This window comes from Acomys russatus, chromosome 29, assembly GCF_903995435.1.
Source record: "Acomys russatus chromosome 29, mAcoRus1.1, whole genome shotgun sequence".
Taxonomy (NCBI): Eukaryota; Metazoa; Chordata; class Mammalia; order Rodentia; family Muridae; genus Acomys; species Acomys russatus.
Window position 1 is genome coordinate 16664545 of NC_067165.1, and position 26627 is coordinate 16691171.

General features: G+C 45.5%; 1 protein-coding gene across 1 annotated transcript in view; it reads right to left on the reverse strand.

The window, feature by feature from the left end:
* Positions 1-8624: 8624 nt before the first annotated feature.
* The window catches only part of Smap2 (small ArfGAP2), a 52324-nt gene continuing 34321 nt past the window's right edge, over positions 8625-26627 (reverse strand). The window contains exons 2-10 of the mRNA XM_051172213.1: positions 26422-26555; positions 24038-24123; positions 23033-23111; positions 16895-16981; positions 15015-15096; positions 14031-14137; positions 12949-13114; positions 11335-11651; positions 8625-8984 (exon numbers count right to left, since the gene is read on the reverse strand). Coding sequence (XP_051028170.1) covers positions 8859-8984; positions 11335-11651; positions 12949-13114; positions 14031-14137; positions 15015-15096; positions 16895-16981; positions 23033-23111; positions 24038-24123; positions 26422-26555 — 1184 coding nt within the window. The 3' untranslated portion in view covers positions 8625-8858. The remainder of the gene's footprint in view (positions 8985-11334; positions 11652-12948; positions 13115-14030; positions 14138-15014; positions 15097-16894; positions 16982-23032; positions 23112-24037; positions 24124-26421; positions 26556-26627) is intronic.

A 26627-nucleotide genomic window follows, 5' to 3' on the forward strand; every position in this document is an offset into this window, starting at 1 on the left:
GAGATGGGGTAAGGGTAAATGAAAACATTCACCAAGAACTTGAGACTCTCAGCCTTCTTTCCAGAATGTTCCATCTGGTCAATACTCTATGAGCGCTTTTGAAAAAGTATTTCCAGTAAATCCAGTCTGCCTGAGGGAAAAGATCTAAGAATGCCAACTAGAGACCACTCAGGAACTTGAGAATGAGAGAGGCTGAAGGGCTTTCTTAGGGCTTTCATTACCTGGGTCTATAGTGTCTCATCTGATAACTGGACAAAGACATTACATATATTCAAGATTTGGCAACAGCTAACTGCTAGTATCCACCTGTAGAGTTACTGGGTAAAATGGCAATGGGATCCCTTTGGAGAAGACTAGGAGTGAGATGCGTATATGTACCTCCTCAGGATGCTAGCCTTTTCTTGTTGAGTAAGCTAGGAATCTGTCCTCTCACTCAGATCCAGCAGCAGATCCCAAGGTTTCATGTCTATCTCAGTAATATCTGTCTCTACACGTAGGAAAATTTTAGCTCCATGGATGAAGTAGAACTTTAGTAATCTGTTACGTATTTGGGACCCTATTTTCAATGATCCATCTCCAAAGACCTTGGTATCCATTCTGAGCACTGTGGGTTTCAGGCATTGGTGATCCATTGACAGATCATTGTTAAAGGCAACTATTGGGAATTTCACAACTCCACTGAAAAATTTAATATGCATGCATGCCTGGAGGAATGTCCTGTGTGAATGTAACAGTTGCCAATAAAGAGCTGATTGGTCAATCTGCTGGGCAGGATAGGAAGTGGAAGGTGGGACTTCCTGGTAGGGAGAAAGGAATTCTGGGAAGGGAAGTGAGAAAAGCTTTTTTGCTAGGAAGAAGATATGTATGTTTGTGAAGGATAGTTGAGCACCTGGCTGTAGGAACAGACGGATGGAGCAGAACCTGCCCCAAAGTCATCAGATTGGCAAGTTATTGGTTTTTATATGGGTATTAAAGATACTAGGATTAGAGTAGCTCAGATTCTGTCCAGCATAGTACTTACAGCTTAAAAATAATCATAGTCTCTCTGTGTCAGGCATTGGGGAACTAGCTGCTTAAAGGAAACTACTAAACTACTGCCTTGATAATTTACTATATTAATGTTGAAAGAGTAATTCTTCCTTTGACAACATGCATGTATGCCTGTGTACCACGCACATGCAGGGGTCAGAAGAAGGGGGTTGAATCTTCTGGAACCAGAGTTAATAGACAGTTGTAAGTCACCATATGGGTGCTGGGAACTGAACCTGGGTCCAATACAAGAGCAACAAGTGCTCTTAACCACTGTGCCACCTCTCCCCATTTCATCATGATGTTTAAAGATTCTAGTACCTGTCTTTTAAACACAGCCTCATATAGCTTAGAATGGCCTCAAACAATGTATAGCCGACCCTTCTGCCCCACCTCTTGAGTTCTGGGATTACAGGTGTGCACCATCCTGCCCAGTCTATGCTGGGGATTGAACCCAAGGCCTCATGCATGCTAGGCAAGCACTCAACCAACTGAGCTCCCCCTCTTCCTTTCCTCTTTTTCTTTCTTTGAAACTATCTTACTGTGTAACTCAGGTGGTTCTGAAACTTTCAGTCTCCCTGCTGGGATTATAGGTCTTTGCTACCATGCCTGGCAGGAAGATGAACTTTTGATCACATAATTCTTTCTCTAGTTGTAGATTCTAGACCATCCTAGAGCCTTGGTAGCACTATTACAACTAAGTGGTACTCAAGAGTTTAGTAAGCAAAATGTCTTTGGGTTCCTACCAGTGGCAGGGTGACAGAGAGGGTGATATCATCCCATGTTTTTCTTTTATATTGTTTTCTGTATATACAAAAAAAGTGTTTGTCATCTCAGCTCTGAGGGTAAGTCAATATTATGTTGAGCTTTGACTATTAAAGATATGCCCATTTGGAGGGAGGAAAGGGAAGGAAGAAATGCTTAATTATAATATGTATTTTCAAAAATGCCCAGCTGGGGATGGAGAGATTGCTGGTCTTCCAGGACCCAGATTCGATTCCCAGCACCTATCTCATGCCTTTACTGTTTTTAACTCCAGTCCCAGGGGGATCCAGTGTCCTCTTTTGGCCTCCATGGCACCACATATAATGCGCAGACACACATGCAGACAAAACACCCATACAATAAAATAAAATTTACTTTTAAAAATAGGCCCAGCTACTAGATCTAGTACATTAAACCCCAAAACTGCAGTAGACGTGTCCATGTGAATATCGCCAAACTGTAGATACATACATGTTTCTTCTCTTGAGTGAACAGCCTTGGTATTTATTTATATAAACTCCTCACCATTTCCCCCCAATGGGGGCAGAATAAGCCTCCTTCAAATCTCAAGACTTAACTTCCAGTTTCTTTTTTCCCTTTAAAAAACATCTTGTTGGTTTGTTTTGTGTGTGTTTGAGAACATGCATGCATGCACATGTGTTTGTATGTTGGTGCACAGAGGCCAGGGGCATGATTATGGAGATAAGAGCACAGTCTGCAGTAGATTCTCCCTCCACCATGCGGGTCCTGTGGGCTGAACCTGGGTCATCAGGCTTAGCAGCTATTACCTCAACTCACTCAACTGTCTTACTAGGCCAACTTCCAGTTTCTCTACTGGTTTAAAAAAAATTGAAGTTCCTACTAAAAATTGGTGGAGCCATTCAAAAAGTCAATGTACTGGAGGGAAAAGTTAGAGACACTATTCCAAGTTAAAAGATACCAAACAGGTATTGATAATAAAATGCAATTCATAACTTAGGGTTGGCTCTTGGTTTAAAAGGAAAAGCAACCGTGTGCTGTGCTGGCACACCCTTGAAATCAAAGCACTCAGGAGGCTGAAACAGGAGGATTCCAGGTTCAAGGCCAGACTGTTCTAGATCCCAAAACAACATGAGATATTCCTGGAGTAACTCACAGTAATTGACATTAGGTGGCATGACATTACTGTTAATTTGGACAGGATATTGTTCTTAGGAGGCCTATACTCAAATATCTAGGAGTTTGGCACTCTTTCAGATGACACAGTGAAAAATGTGTTCAGCATTTTGTGAGCTCTTTGTATGTAAGCATGCTCCAATAAGATAAGTTCCATTCTCTCCAGTAATCTATTGCACGAATATAGAATGATTTAGTTACCCATTTTTCTGCTAATGGACCTTTAGGTTGTTTATAGCTTTGTGAGATTGTGTATGCTCTCCTGAGCATTTTTATGCTTCTAATGCCCAAACCCAGGCATTTCTATTTGATATACACCTAAAGGCAGAATTGTTGCCTATTAGTAATCTTAATAGCTAATGCTAAAGAGTTCTCCCAGGATCAGTTTATATTCCCACATGCTCAAGGTGCTCCATATCCTAATGCTTGGAAATATATTTCTCATCTAGTCATTCTGGAACACACACACACACACACACACACACACACACACACAGAGAGAGAGAGAGAGAGAGAGAGAGAGAGAGAGAGAGAGAGAGAAACAGGCTTTCACTATGTAGTCCTGGCTTGTGTGGAACTACATAGACAGGGCTGCCCTTGAAATCAGATATTTTCTTGCCTCTTTTTCCAGGGATTAAGACTTGTGCCCTATTCAGAGATACATTGCTGTTACTTTTCCTTTCTACTCCCCCAACATTTAGTAGAGAATTTTGGATTCTCGTGTTATGTTATATGGCTATGTTTTTGTTTTAATCCCAAGTGTGGGATATAGAGCTGTTTCACATCGTCCACAGCAGCTGACTATAATGTGTCTCGTGCTCTAGCAGGGGTGTGATTTTTTTTGCCAGCTGCAGATAGTTTAATTCTGGGAACTCCTGAGAAGGTATACACAGGAGAGCCCTGAGAGGGCCTGTGGCGGATGCTGCTCCCTCTGGTTGCTGCCGCTGCAGCATTTTCTTTTGCTGTTGCTGGATTGCTGAATATTCTGAACCGGGGGCCCCTAATGAGCAGGAAGTAGTCTAAAGAGGTCTATAACCCCTTTCCTCTCTAATCTTTTTTCTCACCTACCTAGTTTTGGGAGGTTGGAAGGGATTGGAGAGGAGAAGAATGGTAGAAATAAGAAACCAATAAAATACCTTAAAGTGTATGGCTACACTGGACATCTCTTCATATGGATATGCTAGTAAATTTGGTTATCCCATAAAGTACCCATGCAAGTAGGGGTGTGTGTGTGTGTGTGTGTGTGTGTGTGTGTGTGTGTGTGTGTGTGTGTGTTTCTCCCCCTTTCTGGAACAGGGATGGAACCCAGGGCCTCATGCATACTAAGTAAGCACTCTGTCTCTAAGCTATAACCCCATCCATCTGGTCTTGAACTCACTCATGAAAATCCTCCTGCCTCAGCCTCTGGAGTAGCTGCAATTACAGGCCTATGCTACCAGACTTGTTTGTCTTTTCCTATTTGGAATGATTTCTTCACACACACAGTGTCTTTATCACATGCTTAGGTCATCTTTTCCTATGTTGTGACAAGCCATTCATACATGTATACATATGTATATATGCATATGTCTCCTCATGTTTATGTATTGAAGACTGAAGGAAGTAGCATGGCACACTAGCTAAGCCACCAGCTCGGCTGAGAAACTTGGAAACCTAGTGGCCTACCACTGTTGAGGTCCAGCTTCCCAGGATCCTTCTATTTCTTCATGAAATTTTAAAGCCATAACTAAAAAAGCAAACCAAAAAAAAAAAAAAAAAAAAAAAAAGTCTTACCTCGTTTGCTGCTGAGAGTGAAGCTGACAGCTGTTGCTTTTTTCTTCATTGGTTTGAAACTCATACCCTATTTCTTACAAGCAACGTGTGATTCACTATAAATTTAACTTAACACAGCCCGTTTCTCTACTTTTTTTTTTTTTTTTAAGTTTTTTGAGACAGGGTCTCTCTGTGTAGCCTTTGGCTGTCCTAGACTCGCTTTGTAGACCAGGCTGGCCTTGAACTCACAGCGATCCACCTGTCTCTGCCTCCTGAGTCCTGGGATTACTGGCGTGCGCCACTGCGCCCGGCCACCCCGCTTCTCCACTTTTAAACTTATTTCAGTTTGGTCTTCAGCCCCACATGGGCAGGTTTCCAACCCTACCATCGCTATGAAAGTGCCAGTGCCTGCTGTCACACTCTGAATCGACAGTCCCTTCTAACCCTCACCTCCTCTAAAGTTCCCTGCTGGCTTGTCGTCTGTAGTCTCTTCACCTCATGTTTGTCCCTCGGAATGCTTTGATTACATGCTTTCATCTCCACTCAGTCTGCTCTCCTTCAACCCCTACTCAGAATGAATCATCTCCCTGAGGCTCTCTTCCTAGTGCACACTTCTCATTTTACGAACACTGTTTCTGCTCCCATCCACTTCTTCTGTAGGGATAACGCTCAAATTAGCATCTTCAGTCTAACTCCTTTGAGCCTCAGTCTCAAAGCCAATTGCCAGCTGTCCAGCCAATCGTGAAGACATGACAGGCCACCCAATACAACATACCTGGAGTCAGACTAATTAACTTCTTCTATCAATCTCCGGCATGCCCTAGAAAGTCAGATTTCTTTTACTTCTTCCTCTCCCTCCATCTCATTTCTTTTTTGTTGTTGTTGTTTTTCAAGATAGGGTTTCCTCTGTGTAGCCTTGGCTGTCCTGGACTTGCTTTGTAGACCAGGCTGGCCTCAAACTCACAGCGATCTACCTGCCTCTGCCTCTCAAGTGCTGGGATTAAAGGTGTGCGCCACCACACCTGGCTCCATCTCACTTCTTAGACACTGCTCTGACCTTCCAGCTCTATCTCCTGACATATTTTTCTGGTTGTTTTTCCCAAGTCGTATTCCATGAATATTATATGCTTAAAAAAAAAAAAAAAAAAAGGATTCTACTGTAGAGTTAGGCTGCTAAGTACTAGAAAGCCATGAAAAATTTCTTTCTACCAGGCTTTCTGGAGCCACTCTGTGGCTGTTAGAGTCTAGATACATGTGAGGTGATATAACACACAATCTTTTCCAAGCTTATTTTAGGATTTCTAAGGAATGCTGAGTAGCATCTAGGCTGCCTCCTCAGGCATAAAACTGCTTTCTAGAACCAGTCAGTCCTCTCTTTCCTAGTCCCATTCTAGGGTCCTAGTTCAGTTTTACCATTTTTTTTGGCCCCATGGCTCTCATCCTACCTCCTCAGACATTTTATTCACAGCGGTACAAGAGCAGGTATCTAGAACTCAAATGGTAACATGACATCCACTGTTCATATTTTAGGCTACGCTCCTTCCTGGAGTGTGGGAAGCAGTCCTGTGACCTAGCTGGCTCCACCTATCCCACCTCACACCACAAACCCACTGACTCCTTGGGACTCTCCAACTGCTCTCACCTCTCCAAATGAGGTGTACCCACTGGCTAACTGCTAACTCTATAAAACTCAGCTCGGATGCCACTGTTCCTAGGAAGAATCCTGATGGGACTCTGATGCCAGCTCATAATCCATTGTATCAGCAATTATGCGTTCTTATGGTCAGGGACGATGTTGTACCTGCCCCCCCGCCCCCAGTCCTAAAATCTAGTGGGTCCCAAGGCTCAGCCCTCTTCTTATTCAGGCCTGTTAAAGTATAACCTCCTCTGATGCACTCCATCCAAATACCCATGCCCACTATCTTCTTACCTTAATGCTCTCAGAAATTAATTTGTTAATTGTCCATCTTTGCTACCAAATTACCCCATACAACTAGAGTAGTTATTTACTGTGCTGTCTCTACTGACTCAGACAGATTCTGGCATAATGTTTATACATTAAATATGTGTTGGATGAAATCATGTCGCACACAAGGCTGGCACATAATTCTTACTGACATTTAAATGCTTGCTAACTGCTCTATATTGTGTTAAATGCACCACAGGAATTACTTTGTCTTAAGACTACAATTAGCTCCATTTTATCCTGAGACCTCTAGGAAGAATAGTTGGCAGGAATTCTGGTTACAAAGGCTATGGGTACCAGTGGCCTCAGGATGAGTGGCTACTGCATTTTCCTCCCTCTTACGCCTGTAAACACTCAACCATGTGCTGTAACGAAAGGTCGGTGAAGGTGGAAGATGAGGGAAGGGAAAATGGTGTCCTCCGTGAGAGCAGAAAGGGGATCAGATCCAGGAGGAAATGCACTGCAGACCTTCGTCCCTTGCATCTACCCTCCCCAGCCAAGCAGAGCAGCAGCCTTATTTCCTGATGTGCTGTCCACTTCCTCCTGGGCTTCACTGCTTCGAGATGGCTGGGTTACCTTTAGCCAGGCAACCAAAGGGAATGACTGCTGCCTTGCTAGGGAGGAGTTTAAACTAGTTGCTCGTCTGAGCAGAGGAAAAGAACACAGTGCTCCCAGAGCAGACTCTTGGAGTCTAATGCTGGCTCTGCCGAGGAAGGGTATATGCCTGGGAACTGCGTCCCTTCTACAGGAAAACCACTTCAGGTTCTAGTAGTCCACGACCCTTACCACACCCCAGGCCCTCTGCTCACTGCTCCGGATACCACCAGAGAGAGGCCTCCTTTCTATCTTCTGGCCTCGCCTGCCCTTGGCATACCAAGAACAGAATTCCTTAAAACGCCAAAGTGAAGGCAGCAGGTGCCCTTGGAAAGCAGAAATCCTATGTGTGCCTCACTACTTTCCAAGAGTGACACAGTGACAGCTGAGCAAAACGGTCCTTCCCTGCAATATTTATTAAGGAATTTACACATACACAGGAGAAAGGCGACCAGGCGCTGTGGTTCCCACACATGAGATCTTTGAAGCAAAGTTTTCCTGTTTGAGTTTTCAGGTGGGGTGAACAATGGCCAAGAGAAAGCTGCTCAGGCTCTCTGCCTCTCACACCTAGAAAAGGTGGGCAAACAGCACTCAGACACCAGGGCATCAGAGAGTGACTGGCAGATGGGAAAAGGGAAAGGAGAAGGGAGCTAACAATGAGATGGCAAGTTTTAAACTATAAGATAACCTGGCAACAGTTTTAGGCTGTTGATAAATTAACTCCTCTCTGTTGTCAACCTAGAACTATAAAAAACAAAGATACACCCAGAGCAGATGGGGAGGTGGCAAGTGGGATCCACACACACACACACACAAACCGTACACATGATAAGCTCTGCATTTCCTCATAGGGGCTGGCTGTCCAGCCACAGGGCCAGCTGCTGCTCAAGGTAGGCAGAAGGCGGGCAAGGGACGTGTGTTTGTGTGGGGCCTCCGTGGAGTCTTTGGTGCTAGTAAAGGCTGACTGAAGCGGCGAGTTCTGCAGCTCCAGACCCTGAAAGCACTCAGAGTGAAGAGTGGTGTTTTTGCTCATCCTCATGGGAAGGGGCTTGCCTCACTCTAGGGCCAGGGCCAACCTGACCCAAGACCCAAGGATTATCTGATTGCAGAACTTCCTTCATTCCCGCAAAGCTGGGAACTTGATGCCTCCCTCTTCAAGCAAACTCTCAGCACTTAGACACAGCTTGCAACACATAAAGAACCCTCTACTTTCCCCTCTGCCAAGCACTCGACCCCCACAGACCTTTCTGAGGGTCTGAGAGGAGGCTCAACCTCAAGGGAAGGTACCGAGCAGTGTGTATATCCTCTCGCCTTTCATGTGTCCTCTTCTGCCAGTAATTTCTAAGGTGCTGGTGCTGGAGAGGGGGAGGCTGGGGTGGGGAGGGAATCAGGGGACCCGACCCACATAAAGCAACAGAGAGGGCTGTGAGTTTGGGAAGGGACTGGGTTGGGCAGGATGCCAAACCCCATATGACTTATGAGCAATTTCTAAACCAAACAGAGAGAGGTAGGAAAAAGGGAAGGAGGGTGCTGGGGAAAGAAAAGGAAGGGGGAAAGCAAGGGCTGAAGAGAGTGGCAGCCATACAGGTGCTTTGCTTTACTTCCACATCTGAGGACTGAGAGTCTGATTGGCTGCCTGGCCATTCCCACCACCCATTGACTGTCCATAGTTCATCATGCCGTTGGCTCCGTAGAAGTTCATCCCAGCCATCTGCTGCGTCATCTGAAAAGGACAGAGATTTTTCAGATCAGGCCTTGGGCACGTAGCCAGTTAGCACACAGAGCAGGGAGGAGTCCTGTTTGTGGGAGGGGAAGAAGGAACCCTGAGTCTAGTCAGCAGAAAAACCTCCCATGAGCGTCTCTTCTTTCCAGGCCCTCTCCTCATATCCTCACTGAAGAGACCTGTTGTCAACTGGCCACAGTCTTCCCTGAAGAGTCCAAAGACACACAGGCCCCTGCTACCGTGCTCTGCCTCTCCGCAGCGGAGCACATTACTGCCAAAGTCAGTGCTTTGGGCGTGCTTGCTTGGGCAAGGTGGGATGATGGGGCCTCCTACTGAACAGTCAAGGAAAGAAAGGACGAACAACCTACAGAGAGGCTGAAAGAGTCAGGGGCATAGCCTGGGTAGGACAGAGTCCTCTTTTTGATGTTTATTTGAGACAGGGTCTTACTATGTAGCCATGACTGGCTCAAAATTCACTATGTAGACCAGGCTGGCCTCAGACTTGCAGTGGTTATCCAGCCTCTGCCCCATAAGTACTAGGATTATGGTCATGTGCTGGGCCAGTATGGACTTCCTTGTGATTAGAAAGACAGATTGACAATTTCTTAGATAAAACAATGTCTTCAAACTCCCTGAGCCCAGTATGTTTGCTGTATAAACTCTTTATTCTCTCATTAACTTTTTCAAAAATTCTCAGTTTTCCTTAAAACCGGAAAAAAATCAATTCAACAAAACCTATGTTTCAACTTTAAATTCACTAGCTGTTAAAACTTTTAACCTGATTTTTTTCTGTGTATTCATACATGCATATATATATATACATACAAAACCTTTAAACTAATTTTGAGGGGCATCACAAGATGCAGGAATCACACTATTGCACCCCATGGAGGTCAGGAGGCAACGCATGAGGAAGAACATTTTCCCAGAACCACGCTCCAACACACCCAAGAAATGTCACACTGCTACAACAGTGCACACTGCCTCAATGCCTCAAATCTTTTTTACTACTTTTTAAAAAATTTTGTTTATGTGTTTTTTAAATGTATGAGTGCTCTGTCTGCATGTATACCTTCATGCCAGAAGGTTCCTTTATAGATAGTCATAATCCATCATGTGGTTGCAGGGAACTGAACTCAGGACCTCTGGAAGAGCAGCCAGTGCTCTTAACTGCTGGGCCATCTCTCTAGGCCCTGAGCTCTTTTTTATCTAAAGCCTGATGTCAGCCTGGGGGTTGATTTCTGTTTAAGGTGCGACTAACAGACTTGTGTGTGGAGAGATGTACAGAGGTTGCCTCAGTCCAGAGAATTTTCTTGTTCTTTATGGCTTAAAAGCTGATATTTGAAAGTTGCCTGCTGTGGGTCAGTTTCTCTAAATAAAATTCATCTGCCTGTTGGTGGTGATGGCACACGCCTTTAATCTCAGCACTCAGGAGGCAGAGGCAGGCAGATCTCTGTGAGTTCAAGGCCAGCCTGGTCAACAGAGTGAGTTCCAGGACAGGCAGGATGGTTACACAGAGAAACCTTGTCTTGAAAAAGCAAAAACCAGGGCAGGAGAGATGGCTCAGCAATTAAGAGCACCCTCTGCTCTTCCAGAGGTCATGAGTTCAATTCTCAGCAACCACATGGTAGCTCACAACCATTTATAATGAGATTTGATGCCCTCTTCTGGCCTGCAGATGTACATGCCAGCAGAGCACTGTATACATAATAAATAAATAAATAAATCTTTTAAAAGAAAGAAAGAGCAAGAATCAAAACAAAAAAAATCAAAACAAAGACTTTTATCTTCCTACGTCATGCTCACCTCCCCCAACACAATGCTTTTCCAAGTTACCAACTTAGACACCTGTGTGTTTCAGGTTCCGTATCTTCACGGCCTCAGGTAACCAGAGCTCTACTTTGCCACGCCTTGGCCTGTTCTCAGTATGACTCTACCAGGCTGGGCCTTTCTCCTTCGGGCTGTGTCACCTCTACGCCTCTGCTTCCTCTCTGTTTGCATGATGTCCTCTGCGGTGCTGGCTCAGTGGGATTCTGGTACTCCGATGCCTAATATCATGTCACCCAAAGCCTGCAATAGTGGCTTTACTTGTGCTCCTTGCTTAGCTAGACTTTTGTGTTTTGTGAGAAGTTGTGGAGACACTCAGACTTGGTCTACAGGCCTCAATCTATAAGAACTCAGGAAGCCTCAGAAAGTCTGCCTTCAGCCAGGCCTTCAGGGAAATAAGCACGGGGATACCTCTGGCATTAGCTTGTTGGTTAGTATAGAAAGGACTTGGGGATAAAGGGCACCAGGTCAGACACTGAGGAAGCCTCTCAAGTCTTATCCCAGGTACAGCGAGGCTGCTCACCTGAGTAAGGTTCCACTGCAGCTGCTGAGCTGGCTGAACCCCATACACAGTCTGGGGCACAGCTGCCATGCTTGCCATGTAGCCAGCCTGCTGAGTGCTCATCATCCCGTTGGGCACACCCATCATGGAAGCCTGCATGCCCCCCATGTAGCCTGCAGGCATGGCCATGGGGGCAACCATTCCAGAGGCTCCCGGCTGAGCCACCATGCCTACCGGTGGGGGCAGCATGCTCCCCATGATGCTGTTGGGTGGTGTAACCCCAGGGAAACTGGGGTAAGCCGTGGGGTATGCCATCTGAGCCGGAGCCATGAACATTGCTGCCAAGAAAACACACGCATGGGTCTGTTAGAGAGGGGCAGGCATAAAAAGTCAGCCCAGAGACTCACCAGCTGGTCCTTTCCCACAAGATGTTCTCAGATTACTCAACTCAGAACCCTGTTCTCCACAGCCAAGCAGCAGCGTGAATTCTTGACAAGCTTTTCTATTGTCACTAGTGGGCCTCACTCTGAGCGAGTCATCCCTTTTCCGGGCAGAGCAGACCCTGACCTTGAGTCTGATGCCACAGAACTGTGACACTAGACCCAACAGAAGGGTGGCTCTGGTGACATATATCTATCTGCTGCTACTTTTTGGCTTCCCCAGAAATGTCATTTTCAAGTTTGTTTTATATATTATGTCCCAGACCTCAGAGTTACTGTACAGGTGTCAACTTGACACAAGCTAGAGCCATCAGAGGGAAAGGAGCCTCAGGTGAGGAAATGCCTCCATGAGAGCCAGCAGTAAGGTCTTTTCTCCATTAGTGATCAATGGGGAGGTCCCAGCTTATTGTGGGTGGGGCCATGTCTGGGCTGGGTGTCCTGTGTTCTATAAGAAAAGAGCCTGAGCAAGCCATGTGGAGCAAGCCAGTAAGCAGCATCCCTCCATGGCCTCTCCATCAGCTCCTGCCTCCAGGTTCCAGTCCTGCCTGAGTTCCTCTCCTGACTTCCTTTGGTGATGAACAGCAATGTGGGAGTGTAGGCCAAATAAACCCTTTCCTCTCCAACTTGCTTTTTGGTCATGGTGTTTCTTCACAGCAATAGAAACCCTAAGACACTTACTATTCCCTGTCATAAAAATAATTCTTTTTATAAATTAGCATATAACAGAACATGTTTCTTATGGCGTTTTTCACATACACTTACTTTTGGCTGATTTCCCCATACACACTCATCTCCCTGGACCCCATCCCTCTGTACTCTGCCTCCTCTACCCCTCCTTCCATTTTCACATCACACCTGCTCATAGAACCCTATTCATCTCTCTCTCTCAAAGCATCCTTCCCCTGTCATGGGCCCTTTTCTAGCTTCCTGGACTCTAACCACAAGTACTCTCTCATATATGGATTCTAGCACATAGTTTTTGCACATGTTACTTATGTAAGAGTAAAACTACACATGTGGGATGTGTATTTCTGAGCCTGGGTTATCTCACTTGACACAATATTTTCCAGTTCTATCCACTGTTTTCAAATTTCATTTTTCTTTATGGCTAAATAAAATTCCAACACAACAAATAATTCTTGCATGTTTGTTTTCAGTCTCTCCCTGGAGCACCTCCATAACTTTATGGCTCTACCTTGGGCAGGCATTTGAGGAGTCTGGGATCCATACAGTGAGAGGATGGAGTCCTTGGAGAGCTGTTTCTTGCCTGTTTCTTCTGACTTGCTCCCAGGCTCTGGAAACAGGTTCAGGTTTTCAGGGACAGAACCGGCGCTCCCTGCAGTTGGCATGGATCCTACAGCCTGGGGCACAGAGAGCAGCAGGACAATCAGAACGGCCCTCTCTGTGCTGTTTCTGACACTTCTGATAAGAATTCAGGGCTCATGAGCCAGGTGTGATAGTTTATATCTCTAATCCCAGAATGCAGGAGGCTACCTGGGCAACAGTGAGTTCCAGGTTAGCCAGGACAACATTGTTAAAGCACGAGACACTGGGGGACAGGGGAGTGGAGAAAAGAAAGAAAAGAATTTAATGGCTCATGTTAAGTCAGCATCTTCCTGAAAATGTCACCATAAAAACACCTGACAAACTCTGTGACTTGATAGAAAAAAATGAAAACAACCCCCAAATGATGCAGCACAGAGAACTGAGTTTGGGTCAGTGTACAGGCAGGAGGCAGCTCAGTAGCAGAGTATTTGTCTAGGATGCATCCAGTCTTGGGTTCAATTCCCAGCCACTCCCTCTCACACACAAAGATCCCAGAGTGCTTATTTATCATAATACAAACAGAACAGCGTCCACAGCCAAGAAGTCCTCATCTGCAAAATATCTGGTTTGAAGCATTCTTGTGGATATATCAAAGTATGAACAAAATATACAAAATGACACAGACACCATTTCTGGGACATTCCACAAATAAGAGCTGCTGATGTTCAACACCCTAGCAGAGGTTCAGAATGAAGGGCCCACCCCTAGTGTCAGCCTATACAGTGTGACACCCCTGTGACACAGGCCTTCTCAAGTAGTCACTCTGGGGGCAAAAGACCAAACTGTATGAAACAGTAATCTTGGGCTACAACAAGATGACAGACACATGCCACAGAGAAAATCAAGAGAAACCCAAGTTCAGCCCCACCAAGGAAGCATGGCTGGACTCCTCGATTAAGCTGTGAACCTTTCCAGAATGTTCTTTAATCCTGAGAAGTGCAGAAGACTCACCTTTCTGGAAGCTGAAGAAGGGGATGGAACGGAGGCCAAAAGGTCTAGATCTTTTTCTAGCGCATTGCTGGTCTTACTGTTTGCAATTGAGCAGGCCACAGGAGCATCTAGGAGGGAGACAGAATTAAACAGCACAGCTACAAAGACCCGTCCTCTGTGTGAGACAAGAAGCAGACAGGAAGACCACAGGCTCTGTCCAGGGAGCCTGAATAGGATCTTCAGAAGAGGCCTCACCCTACATTCCCACAAGTGCTCTGGAGTAGGCTACAGAGGGCGGCAGAGACTCGGGCTTGAAGGCTACATTAGCACTGACTGGCTTCCTCCTGGCTATCGGAAGGACAAGGTGTGCAAGACTCATTTTCAGAGAGAAATGGGGTGTGGAAATTGGAGCCATGGCAGTCAACAGCCTGAATCCACAGCAGAGACCTGATGGTACAACCAACCACCAGCGCTGTGAGACTGAACTGGCTTTCTCTTTGAAAGTGGCAAAGCCAGGATGGCAGAGAGAACTGACTGCTCAGTAATAGGCCATCTGAGAAAATGACTGCATAGGAACAGTGGCTGGCAGTTGAGGACAGGAAAGCAGCAGAGGCTCAAAGGTTTTGTTTCCTGAAGTTGCCAGTGTTTCCAGAGGGCTTGGCATGAAACAGAAGGGCCAGGAAGCGCAGAAGTAATCCTTCCAGCAGCATCTCAAGCAGACACTGACAAACCTCAGCCCACAGTTGTGCAAGTAATGGCCAAAGGTCAGGTAAACTGCCCTAGAGCCCAGACAGGGATGGGGGCACTGCGGGGACTCTGCTCCAAAGGCTATGCTGTTACCCGCTCCCCTGAGCCATTGCTCTGAAAAAGGCTTAGCAAACACTTTCTTAGAGTAACTGTTGAGAACTAAGCAGGAAGAGCATGAGCAAACAATCTTTCTTCTTAGAGTGGCTGAGAATTCACCAAATTTGCAAGAATTCAGGAGCTGAAAAACCTATTTCTTACCCAGGCCCAGCAAGTCCATGACAGGGGCTGCGGATTTCGGGGAGCTTTTCCGAGGTAGCTGTGCGTCTTCTTTTTTCTGTGGCTAAGGTGACAAAAATATAAAAAAAGGGCAAGCGGTTGTTTTTGACACCACCCCCCATCACTGCAAAGCCACAGGTATTCTTGTGGTGTGGCTGTTTTTCAAAGATAATTACAAAAGAAACAAGACTCAGGAAGTGCAGCGAGCATGAGTGCGTGAAGTGAACACAGCCCTGGCCGGCTTGTTTAGCTTTCTGGAGAGGCTTATCTTTCTGAAACTAGTTGGCCAGGCACCACCAGAAACAGTGTTTGGTCCCAGGGAAAAATGAAGAACAAAACAAAGGGACAGTACAAAAGTCAGAAGCCAGCCAGTGAAGACAGTTCAGTAGCTACAGCCAAACCCAAGTTCAAGTCCCCAGACCTGCAGGGTGGAAGGTGAAGAAGGACACCCACAGGTTGCCCTCTGACCTCCACATGTGTGTTACAACACATGCACCCCACCCCCACATATAAATAAATAAATGTTTTTTGTTTGTTTGTTTTTTTTGAGACACAGTCTCACTATGTAGCTCTGGCTATCCTGGAAATCACTATGTAAACCAGACTGGCTTCAAACTCATAGACATCCTCCTGCCTCTGCCTCCCAAGTGCTGGGATTATAGGCGTGAGCTAGGCCAGCTCAGTTTTTTTTTTTTTCAGTTTTATTTTTTATTTAAAGAAAAAGTCAGGATCCAACAAATTTCTCATTTTGTTTAGGAAACCTTTTACTTTATTCTAAAGATCACTTTAAAGAGTCCCGATTCGCTCTGCCATAATCGCAATGGACTGAGGCCACAGACGCACAGTGATGTAAAGGCTCTTCCTTCAGCAGCAGGATAAAACCCTGTCTCTTGAAAATCAAGCGATGCCTCAGTGATTAAGAACACAGGACCCAGCCAAGCGTGGTGGCGCATGCCTTTAATCCCAGCACTTGGGAGGTGAGGCAGAGGCAGGTGGATCTCTGTGAGTTCCAGGCCGGTCTGGTCTACAAAGCAAGGCCACACAGAGAAACCCAGTCTTGAAAAACCAAAAACCAAACCAAACCAAAACAAAAATCAAACAAACAAAAAAAAGAACACAGGACCCCCAGGTTTAGTTTCCAACACTCACAGGGCAATTCTAGTTCCAGGGCACAAAATGCCTTCTTTTATTCTCAGCAGGCACCATACATGTGTGGGGCACATACACATGCAGGCAAACACACAGAACTAAGCCTTTAAAAAAATAATTGAGATTCTTTTCTCTTAAGATTTTAATCCCCTAGAGGATCTACTACCCAGCCAGTGTGTGCCATGGGAAAACAGTGAGCATGACCTGACTTCTGGACACCTCAAGCTGCAACAGGGAGACGAGCTAAGAGGTCTAACAGAGGCTAACACAGAGGGAACACCTGCCTACAAGGTAACACACTGCCATCACACGCTGGCAGGGGATGTGTATCTTGTGCAGAAGGGAAAGATACAGTTCGCAAGCTTCCATCTAGCCCCCTCACACAGAGAAGACCTGTAAGCTACATGCAGTGTGGCACACCATTGATCTCAGCAGGTGGGAGGCAGGTCTCTGTGAGTTCAAGGCTGGCCTGATCTACAGGAGTTCCAGGGCTTCTGAGAAGAGGTGGGGTAAGGAAAGACAAAAGGCGATAGAAAGTGAGAGAGCAAGAGAAGCTGCGGAGCACATGAGTCACAAGCAGCAGGTGATCTCTAAATGTGGGCCTTCCGCGCACTACGGTTTCACACCCACTCACTGCCATGACGCCTCCCACCCACCCTCCTTCATACATGTGAACACAAGGACACCTACATGGGAAGAAATTCCCCACTTACCATCTTTACTTTCTCAAAAACAACAGGTTCCATCTTTTTCTCTGGAGCAGGCTCACTCCCTCGTTTCCACTTATCGTCCTTTTCTTTCTAAAATGATTTAACAGGACAATGATATACCCTAGCATGAACACAGTTAGTGTTTCAGGAGCTGCAATCCAAATGCAAGCAGGACATCAAAGTTTCCTAAAGATCCTGATACAGCAGTTTAGCCAGCGTGGTGTGGGGTGTGACTACTACTGCTCACTAACCTCCACACTGAGTGAGGCAGACCACACATTTTAAGCCCCGACTCTTCTCATCAGCCTGATCTACTCATCACTGTCAGTTGAAAGTTGCCACCCATTTGTGCCCTTTATCTCTTATGTGTTATACATAACGACAGAAAGCCATAAGAACACTAAAGACAGGCATGGCGGCAAAAGCCTGCAATCCCGGCACGGGGACGACTGGGGCGAGAAGACTCTGAGTTTGAGACCAGTCTAGGCTATACAACAAAGACCCTCACACCAACAAGCCCAAGTGAGAAAATCCATTTTAGTTTTTGTTGCTCTTTGGAACTCTAGTCCTCTGCAAAAGCATCAGGTGTAGCTGGGTGTGGTGGTGCACACCTTTAATCTCAGTACTCTGGACACAGAGGCAAACAGATCAATGTGAGTTCAAGGGCAGCCTGGTCTACAAAGTGAGTCCAGGACAGCCAAGGCTACACAGAGAAACCTTGTCTTGAAACCCCACCCTCACAAAAAAAGCATCAAGTGCTCTTAACCAGTGGACCATGTCTCCAGCCCTTTCACTCTGTTTTTTTAAAATCAGGAAACATAGCTGGAGGCTGGGCAGTAACACAAACTTGCCTGCATTTAAAAAGTTTACAGGCAGCCGGATGGTGGTGGCACATGCCTTTAATCGCAGCACTTGGGAGGCAGAGGCAGGTGGATATCCATGAGTTCCAGGCCAGCCAGAGCTGTTACACAGAGAAACCCTGTCTCGAAAAACAAAAAACAAAAACAAAAACAAAAGTTCCCAGGCAAGCTGGGCATCATCAGGGCACACATGTAATCCTAGGGAGGCAGAGGCAGGCAGATCTCTGTGAGTTCAAGGCCAGCCTGGTCTATACAGCAAGTCCAGGACAGTCACGGCTACACAGAAAAACCCTGTCTCAAAAACAAAACAACAAAAACCCCATAAACAAATAACAAACAAAACAAAAGAAGGGCTGGTGGTGGTGGTGATGCACATGTTTAATCCCAGCACTTGGGAGGCAGGGGCAGGCAGATCTCTGAGTTCCAGGACAGCCTGGTTTACAGAGGAGTTGCAGGACAACCACGGCTACACAGAAACCCTGTCTCCATAAATAAATAAATAAATAGGAAAAAAGATAGGAAAGAGAAAACAAGGCATAGTAGCTGACAGTTGCAATCCTAGCATTTATGAGATTAGTACAGGAAGCTCTATCTGAATTTGAGGCCACCCTGGGCTACAGTGAGACCTTGTCTCAAATAAAACAAAACAAAGTCTTAGTTTCAAGATTAACAACTAGAGACTAAAACTTAAGGAAATAAGATGAGAATCATTTAAGAAGTAATTTATAATTTTTTCATAGATTATAATATAAAGCTATAGGTCACATTTAACACAAAAAAAAAATCTCATTGGAAAACAAAATCTCAAAATAACTTAAAAAATATAGGCACATAGGGGCTAGAGGGATGGCTCAGTGGTTAAGAGCACTTGCTGTTTTTGTAAGAGGACCTAGGTTCTATTCCCAGCACCCACATGAGCGTCTCACAACCACCTATAACTCTAGTTCCAGGGAATCTAATGCCCTTTTCTGACCTCCACAGGTTCCTGGATGCACATGGCTCACACACATACAAACAGGCAGGCGTGTGCGCGTGCACACAGAGGGGGGAAGGGGACAGAGAGAGAGAGAGAGAGAGAGAGAGAGAGAGAGAGAGAGAACACAAATAAATAACTTAATAATTTAAAGGACACAGGCACATACAGTGCCCCTATGAACATATTCAGTCTTACTAGTGATCAAAGCTCTCAATTTAAAATGAATTTTACAGATAAGATACTAATAGTAATACCTAGTGCTTGTAGAGATGAAATAAAACTTGAGTTCTTTCACAATGCTGAGAAAACAGCATTAAACAGTTTAACTTCTTGAAAATATATTGGCAAAGAAAGAAATACTGAGTTTGACTTTCATAAAATTATAGCCTACAATAATCTTTAGAAACAATAAGGCAGGCATGGTGGTACATGCCTTTAGTTTCAGTACTCAGGAGGCAGAGGCAGGTTGATTTCTATGAGCTCGAGGCTAGCTTGGTCTACAGCTCTCCAGGGCAGCCAGGGCCACACGGAGACAATAGAAAGAAAGAAAGGAAGAGAAAAGACAGAAACAATCCAGCAGGGCTTGGTGGTTAGGCCTAGGATTCCAACACTTGGATGTGGAGGCAGGGGCTCTCCAGTTCAAGGACAGCGTGGGAACAGAGTCAGTTCCAGGCCAGTCTGGGATACACAGCAAGAACTTGCCTCAATAACCAGCCTCCTAATGCAAAAAGTCATATGTAACAGCCAGGTGTGGTGGCGTACGCCTTTAATACCAGCACTTGGGAGGCAGAGGCAGGAGGATCTCTGTAAGTTTGAGGCCAGCCTGGTCTACAAAGCAAGTCCAGTTCAAAACCAAACCAACCAACTAAAACAAAACAAAACAAAACCAAAAACAAAAAACAACCCAAACCTTAAATAACAATAGTCCTGAAGGGGAAAGAACCAGATTGTCTGCCCACCAGGAGATCAGCAGTTAGCACAGTGACACAGCTCATGCAGGTATGGCTTGCTGGATGGCGTGCAGAGACAGCCTTTAGAGCTGGAGTCTGGCTGTGCCTCTGAAGAAGGAGCACACCCAGACGAGTTGCCAGGAGAGACGGTGAGTGTAGGCGTGAGTTCTTCCTCTTACTTTTCATAGTTCTTGTAAAAATATATATATATATATATATATATGTATAGTGTGGCACTGGAGTACAGAACACTACTTCTTTTGGTCTCTGTTTTACATCTGAAGTGCTAGGATTGCAGATGGGTGCCATCATGGCAGCAGAACGCTGCATCCTGAGGCTGCAAACAGACTGTCTATTTTTAAAGTGGACCTTTGAAGGGAGCAGTGTGCCCACCGTTATACCCAGCTCTAGGGACGCAGAGGCAGGTGGATCTCTATGAGCTTGAGGTTGGCCTGGCCTACGTAGTAATTTCAGGCTAGTCAGGGCTACATAGTGAGGCCGTTTCAGATACAACAACAAAACAAAACCCAAGCAAACAAAAACAAAAGCAGCCACGTGGGCTGGGCCAAACCTCAGCAGAGCACTAACACACACAGCATTGTAGGTTACCTCCCTAGCATTGCACACTAGCCGACTGATCTCTTCAACAAAGCCAGTTACTTTCTGTTTAAATGTTTTCATTTAACAAATGTTCTCTTCTTCTTCTTTCTTTCTTTCTTAAGTTATTTCAGTGAGACTGTCTATGTAGCTCTCACCCGTGTGGCGAGTCCCCTGCTTCAGTCTCCAGGGGCTGCTATTACAGGTGTAGATCATCATCCTGGCTACTGAAAATATTCTTTTTCTTTATGGTACTGGAAACTGAAGTGACTGCTAATTCCCATTATAACAAGAATGTAAAAACATCCAAACATAGCAAATAAAAAATACGAAAGTTTCAGTTAAAAGGAAGTATTTCCTCCCCATGTGAAAACACTTGTTTTGTGAGGCAGGGCTGCAGCAATGCCAGGATGAGCGACAGTGTCTTCCTGCCACAGCCCCCCCCACCCCCCTCCCTGACCCCATTCGATTATATTTCATATACCTCAGCACAGTGAACAAAGCTTTAGTTTTGACAAATAAAAGAAAATGCGTGTACTTTGGTTCAAAACTCTTTTTCAAAAGATTTGTTTTATTTTAAACGTATGTGTAGTATATATGTGTAGAGAGGTCTATTGTGTATGTGAGTCCAAAGAACCTACACAGGCTATAAGTAGGTGTTGGATCTCACAGAACCAGATTTACTGGCAACTGTGAGCTGTCTGAGGTAGATGCTAGGAACTGAGCGCTCACCCTCTGGGACAGAGCACATGCTACTGACTGCTGAGGTAGCTTTCCCACCCTGCTGCTACATCCTTTTGGACAGTGCTCCTGGGGCGCAGCTGTACAAGGGGTTAATCTTTCTCGGAACAGTTATGTTTACTGGCAAGCCTTTTCCCCACGTGACTGTGAGGAGTCCTTCATATTAAGTTGGGAAGGAATCCCTTTTCCCTAACTACATGTACTACCTTGCATTTACCTGCCTGTTGAGACTCAGCAGGCAACCGCACTTCTACAGCTGCCAAACATCCATCTACAGCTGGTCCTAATTAGCTTAACTTTTCATTATCTGGGAAGGCTTTTTACATGAAATGGCATGCAAACATAGTGACTTCACTGGCTAGTATATCATCCATTAGAATAAACAAAGGCTGGGAATAAATAAATAAAAAATGTAGAAAGTCAATGAAGAATAAACAATGTAGCTCAGCAGCAAAGTGGTTGCCTAGCACGCACAGCCTGGGCTTAGTTGCCAGCAATGCCAAATAGAAAATGTATAAAATAGCAGCAAAATAAAAACTAGAAGACAGACGGATGACAGGTGAATTTGGCCTGCACTAGGGCTGCAGAACTTTGTACTCCTGTAATTTTGTGACTGGGAAAAAAAAATCAATTATTCTGAAGAATCTCACCTAAAGCTGACTTAAGATCTACAGCGCCATCTTTACCGCTTCCTCCTCAGTCATCAACAGTGGGCATACTTATCCAAACACTATGTTGCATTCCCTCCTGTGTGTTGTAGTTACACACTTGGCAACTGGTACCCAACTCCCTCTGAAACTCTTCTCAGGAAAAAGCAAATGTCCCATTGGCAATTAGTCCAATGGCATCGGCCATCAGCATATGAACATGCTGGTCAGACTGAAGGGAAACACTGATGATTTAACTAGACCTGCTTCTTTCAGCTTCATTTATAAACAAAAGTCTATGTGCACATACATTAAAACATACATAAACATACGCACATATACATAAACACAATACATTCATTGTACTTGACCTATTACATTCAACATGTCCATCTCAAGAGATAATCAGGAGGCTGGGCAGTGGTAGTGCATACTTTTAATCCTAGCACATGAGAGGCAGAGGCAGGTGGATCTCTGTGGGTTCCCGACCACTTGGTCTACAGAGTGAGTTCCAGGGCTACACAGAAAAACTCTGTCTTGAAAAACCAAAAACAAAAAACAAAAACAACAACAACAACAAAAAAAACCGATGAAAAGAAAAGAAAGATAGCTCTGTGGGTAAAGGCCTTGCTGATGATCACTCTGAGTACACTCTCTGGAATCTATATAGTGGAAGGAGAGAAGTGACTCCAATAAATTATCCTCTGACTTCCATGTGTAAACCATGACATTCATGCTCATGTGTACACGCGCGTGCACACATACACGCACACGCGCCCACACACACTTAAATAAACAGTATCCGATGGGATACCACTAGTCCCAGGACTTGGAAAGCAGCAGCAGGAATGTGAGGTCAGGCTGAGGTGCATAGCAGAGCCTAGCCCACACACTCCAACGAGAAGGAAAGGAGGGAGGGAGGAAAGGATCTGAAGTTAGGTCAGAAGTGCTTCTCAGTGCAGATCAGGTAGCTGTCGTGCCTGTCCATGAGCTAGGCTCAGTGCACGTGCCATATCGTGGCCTTGGCTCAACACCTGACTTCCTCCTACTTTTACATTTATTTATTTATTGAAGTCTTATCTTGCTTATTTATCTGAGACACGGTCTGACTATGTAGCCTTGGCTGGTCCGAAATCAATGTGTAAGCCAGGCTGGCCTCAAATTCACACAGATTGCCCGTCTTGGCTGGAATTAAAGTGTGCACTGCCATGACAGGCTGCTTTCATCTTTATTAGCTGACCATTTGGGACCATTTTGGTACTTCATTGGTATTTTGTTTATTAAATGGAAGTCTTTCAAGCCTTCCTTTCTTGGCCTGATTAAAAAGTAAATTACTAGTGTAAACAAAAATCGAAAGATTTACAACCAACCCTAAGGACATTGATGTCCAGACTTCGGTCCATATATTTCTTCTTCTCATATTTATCTCGAATAAATCCTTCAACAGCTCTGCAAACACTTATTAAGGATAAATCCAATGGTGGGAATGTAAAAGATTGATTTATCCCCCATGGCGATGCTCTCCTCTTTCCTTCCTGCCTGGCGTCCCCCACAGGCCTCCTGTTTCTTCATTTATAGCTCCCCTGACCAAAACCTTCAAACCGCCCCTTCAAGGTTGCTGAAGGCATCATCACCATGTCCTCTGTTCCCTTTAGAGTGACGACAACAGTAAGTGGGACTCGCTTTCCCTGGAGGCTTCGGCATCGGTGGCTATTGCAGGATGCAGGGGAAGAAGTCAGTCATCTGTCTGTTTTAAGGCCCTTGATCAACAGATTTCAAAGGCACCTAAATGCCTCTCAAAAACAAGCGTAGGCCCTGCCGCCAGACTGACTTGACAGATCTCTTTCACCTAATAGGTTCCACTAACACCCACCCAAGTCAAACCCTAAAAAGATAGTCTGCAAAGTTCCTTGGGAAAACTACCTTGAAATGGGCTTGTTCTGTGTTCGTCATCCCCTGCTGAGGGATGGAGAAAGAGCAATACTGATAAACAGGTCAAAAATAGCCAATACTCTCACACAAGATATTTAAAAAAGCAGTGCCAGTATTGCCGACTGCCAGGGTTCCACAGAGCACAGTAAGCCATTCTCTTCATCAGACAATAGTTTCAGAGATTCAGAAACTATTGGAGCTGTCACTCTTGGGAGGATTCCCAGTGAAGTCACTGCAGCCAGGATTCCCGAGCTTTCCCTACGGGATGCTCCATGACAATCCCAACATCAGCACACAAGCGCTTTTTTTTGTTTTGGTTGCAGGAGGAGAACCAGAATTCTTGACTGCTCCACGCCGAGGTGGCCCGTCTTATCTCGGGCCTTGCCGGTAGCCTGGCTCTTCCCAAACATTAGAACTGCACCCAGCTACCAGAGAAAAGATACGGGTCTATCTGGGGCCGCCGGAAGGTCTCAGGAAGGTGGGCTTCGTAGAGTCGGTTTGCCTTTCCATTCCCCATCTCCTGCATGCACTGCAATGAAAGAGAGTGCAGAGACAGGAGGTCAGTCCAGGACGTGCATCTGTGTCACCCAGGGCGCAGGGTGCAGATGAGGAGCCAGCTTCAGAGAATGGCAGAACCAAGACTTCAACTTGTGGGTGCTCAGCTTCTCCCTCTCCATAGCTACTTTAATTGGTTCCTCTTTGCCTCTGTGTGTGTGTGGGTGGTTTTCTAGCATGTATGTCTGTGTACCTGAGGAGCCTAGAAAAGAGCATCTGATCCCCGGGGACTGAACTTACAGACAGTTGTAGCCACCATGCCAGGGTTGGGAACTGAACCCGAGTTCTCTGGAAGAGCAGCCAGTGTTCTCAGCCTCTGAGGCCCTGAATAGGTTTTTGTTTTAATTAAAAGATGTGTCTAGTAAGAGACAAATACAGAAGCAGGCAGATCCCTGTGAGTTCAAGGCCAGCCTGGTCTACAAAGTGAGTCTAGGACAATCAAGGCTACACAGAGAAACCCTGTCTCAAAAAACCAAAAACAAGAGAGAGAGAGAGAGACAGAGAGAGAGACAGAGAGAGAGAGAGAGAGAGAGAGGAGAGAGAGAGAGAGAGAGAGAGAGAGAGAGAGAGAGAGAGAGAGAGAGAGAGAGAGAGAGAGAGAGAGACAGAGACAGAGAGAGAGAGAGAGAGAAATAGTTCAGGAATAATTCATTTAAAAACCAAAGCTACATAGCTACCCATCAAATTCCTACAGGGCCAGCACTAATAGGTGCTATGACTCTCAGTTAATACAAGCTTTTCCCTTTGGCAATGCTAAGAGTTGAATTCAGGGCCTTACACATGGTAAGCAAATGCTGTACCACTACGCTACGTCCTCGGCCTTCTAACTTATACTTTTAGGTAACTTACTTAGTTCTATTATTGATAAGTGTGTATTCCCATTAAGCATTTAAACAGACTTCTGTACAGGTTAGTTTTCACTGTCAAGTTTATACAGCCTAGGGTCACCTGGGAAAAGAGTATCCCCTGAAGCGTTACCTACATCTGACTGCCTGTGGGCATGTCTGTGGAGGACTGACTTGATTGCTAACTGATGTAGGAAGGCCCAGTGCATTATGGGCAGTACCGTCCTCTAGGCAGCAGTTTCTGAACAGTTTAAAGAGGTGAATGACGGCTGAGAGGCAGCATGCTTCTTTCTCCCTGCTCTGCCTCTTGGTGTGATGTGACTAGCAGCTCAAATGCCTGCCTGCACTTACCCCAAGTAGCGGCTTCTGCCCTAGAGTTGTAAGCCAAATAGACCCTTCTTTCCTCCATTATGCTCCTTTTGGTCAGGGTGCTGTCACTCAGCATTTTAGACCTACAACGGTCTACAAGCACAGCCTGAGGTCATTCCTAAAGCCTCTTGTGACACAAATTTAACAAACCCTCCTACCTCTACCATTAACTTTAGCAAGTGGTTTTCTTAGGCTCCTCTTCCCTTAGTCCCCCTAACCAAAAAGGAAGAATGACAGGAGACGGGGTGGTCAGCACCAGGAGAGAATAAAGAACAGTGAAGCCACACCAAGGAGCAGCTCTCAGGCATTAATTTATGTGCCAGCCCAGCCACCACGCTACTAGCAAGCAAGATTAATGGCGCATTTTAGCTGTAACACTATGCTAAGGCTGGAAGCGTAGCTCAGAGGCACAGCCCAGAGCATCTGCCTAGGGTGTGTGAGGCCCTGCCTCAGTCTCTAGAACAAGGAAGAGAAAGGAACAGCTACGATTTGGAAGGTTTTTGGGTTTGGTTCTTTTTAGTGCTGGGGATCAAACCCAGTGAACTTCCTTCAGTCTAGGCAAATGCTCCCTCCCAGAGCTATACCCTCGGCCAGAAAGTGGTTTTGTTCCTTTGTTTTAAATACTACAAATGTTATATCTGTAAATGCCAAAGGTCTAGATAGTCACAGTCTTGATAGAATAATAATTTTATCTAATAGGAAGACATACATGTAACCTCAGCCAGTACTTGGGAGGCTGAGGTAAGTACAGAAAGAGTTAGAGGCCAGCTTGTCTCAAAACCCCAACGAAAACAACACTTTGCTGAGTGTGGTGGCACATGCTTTTAATTTTAACTCTAGCACCCAGAGGGTAACGAGAGGGAAATCCCTGTGAGTTCCAGGCCACCCAGGGCTGCAGAACTCTATGAGATCCTGTCCCAAATAAATCAATGAAGTAAAAATTAGCATTTGATAAACGTGTTTGATGACTAATTTCCCCCTTGCTTTTCCCTAGCCTTCACCTGGAGTGCTGCTATGTGGGGACAGGAAAGCTGGCTAGCTGCCGGCTGTGCGCGCACCTGAATCTGCTCTTGAGTCCACTGGTCGAGGTTCACTGATTTTACCCTGGATATATGCACCCCCAGATTCCTGTGGATGCCAGCGCATCGAATGCAAATAAACACGCCGATGTTCCATGAAGCCCACCGAGGCCCTGTGAAGACAGAGACAGGACAATCAAGTACGAATTAAAAGAATGCCTCAGCCCATCTTAGATTAGCCAGCA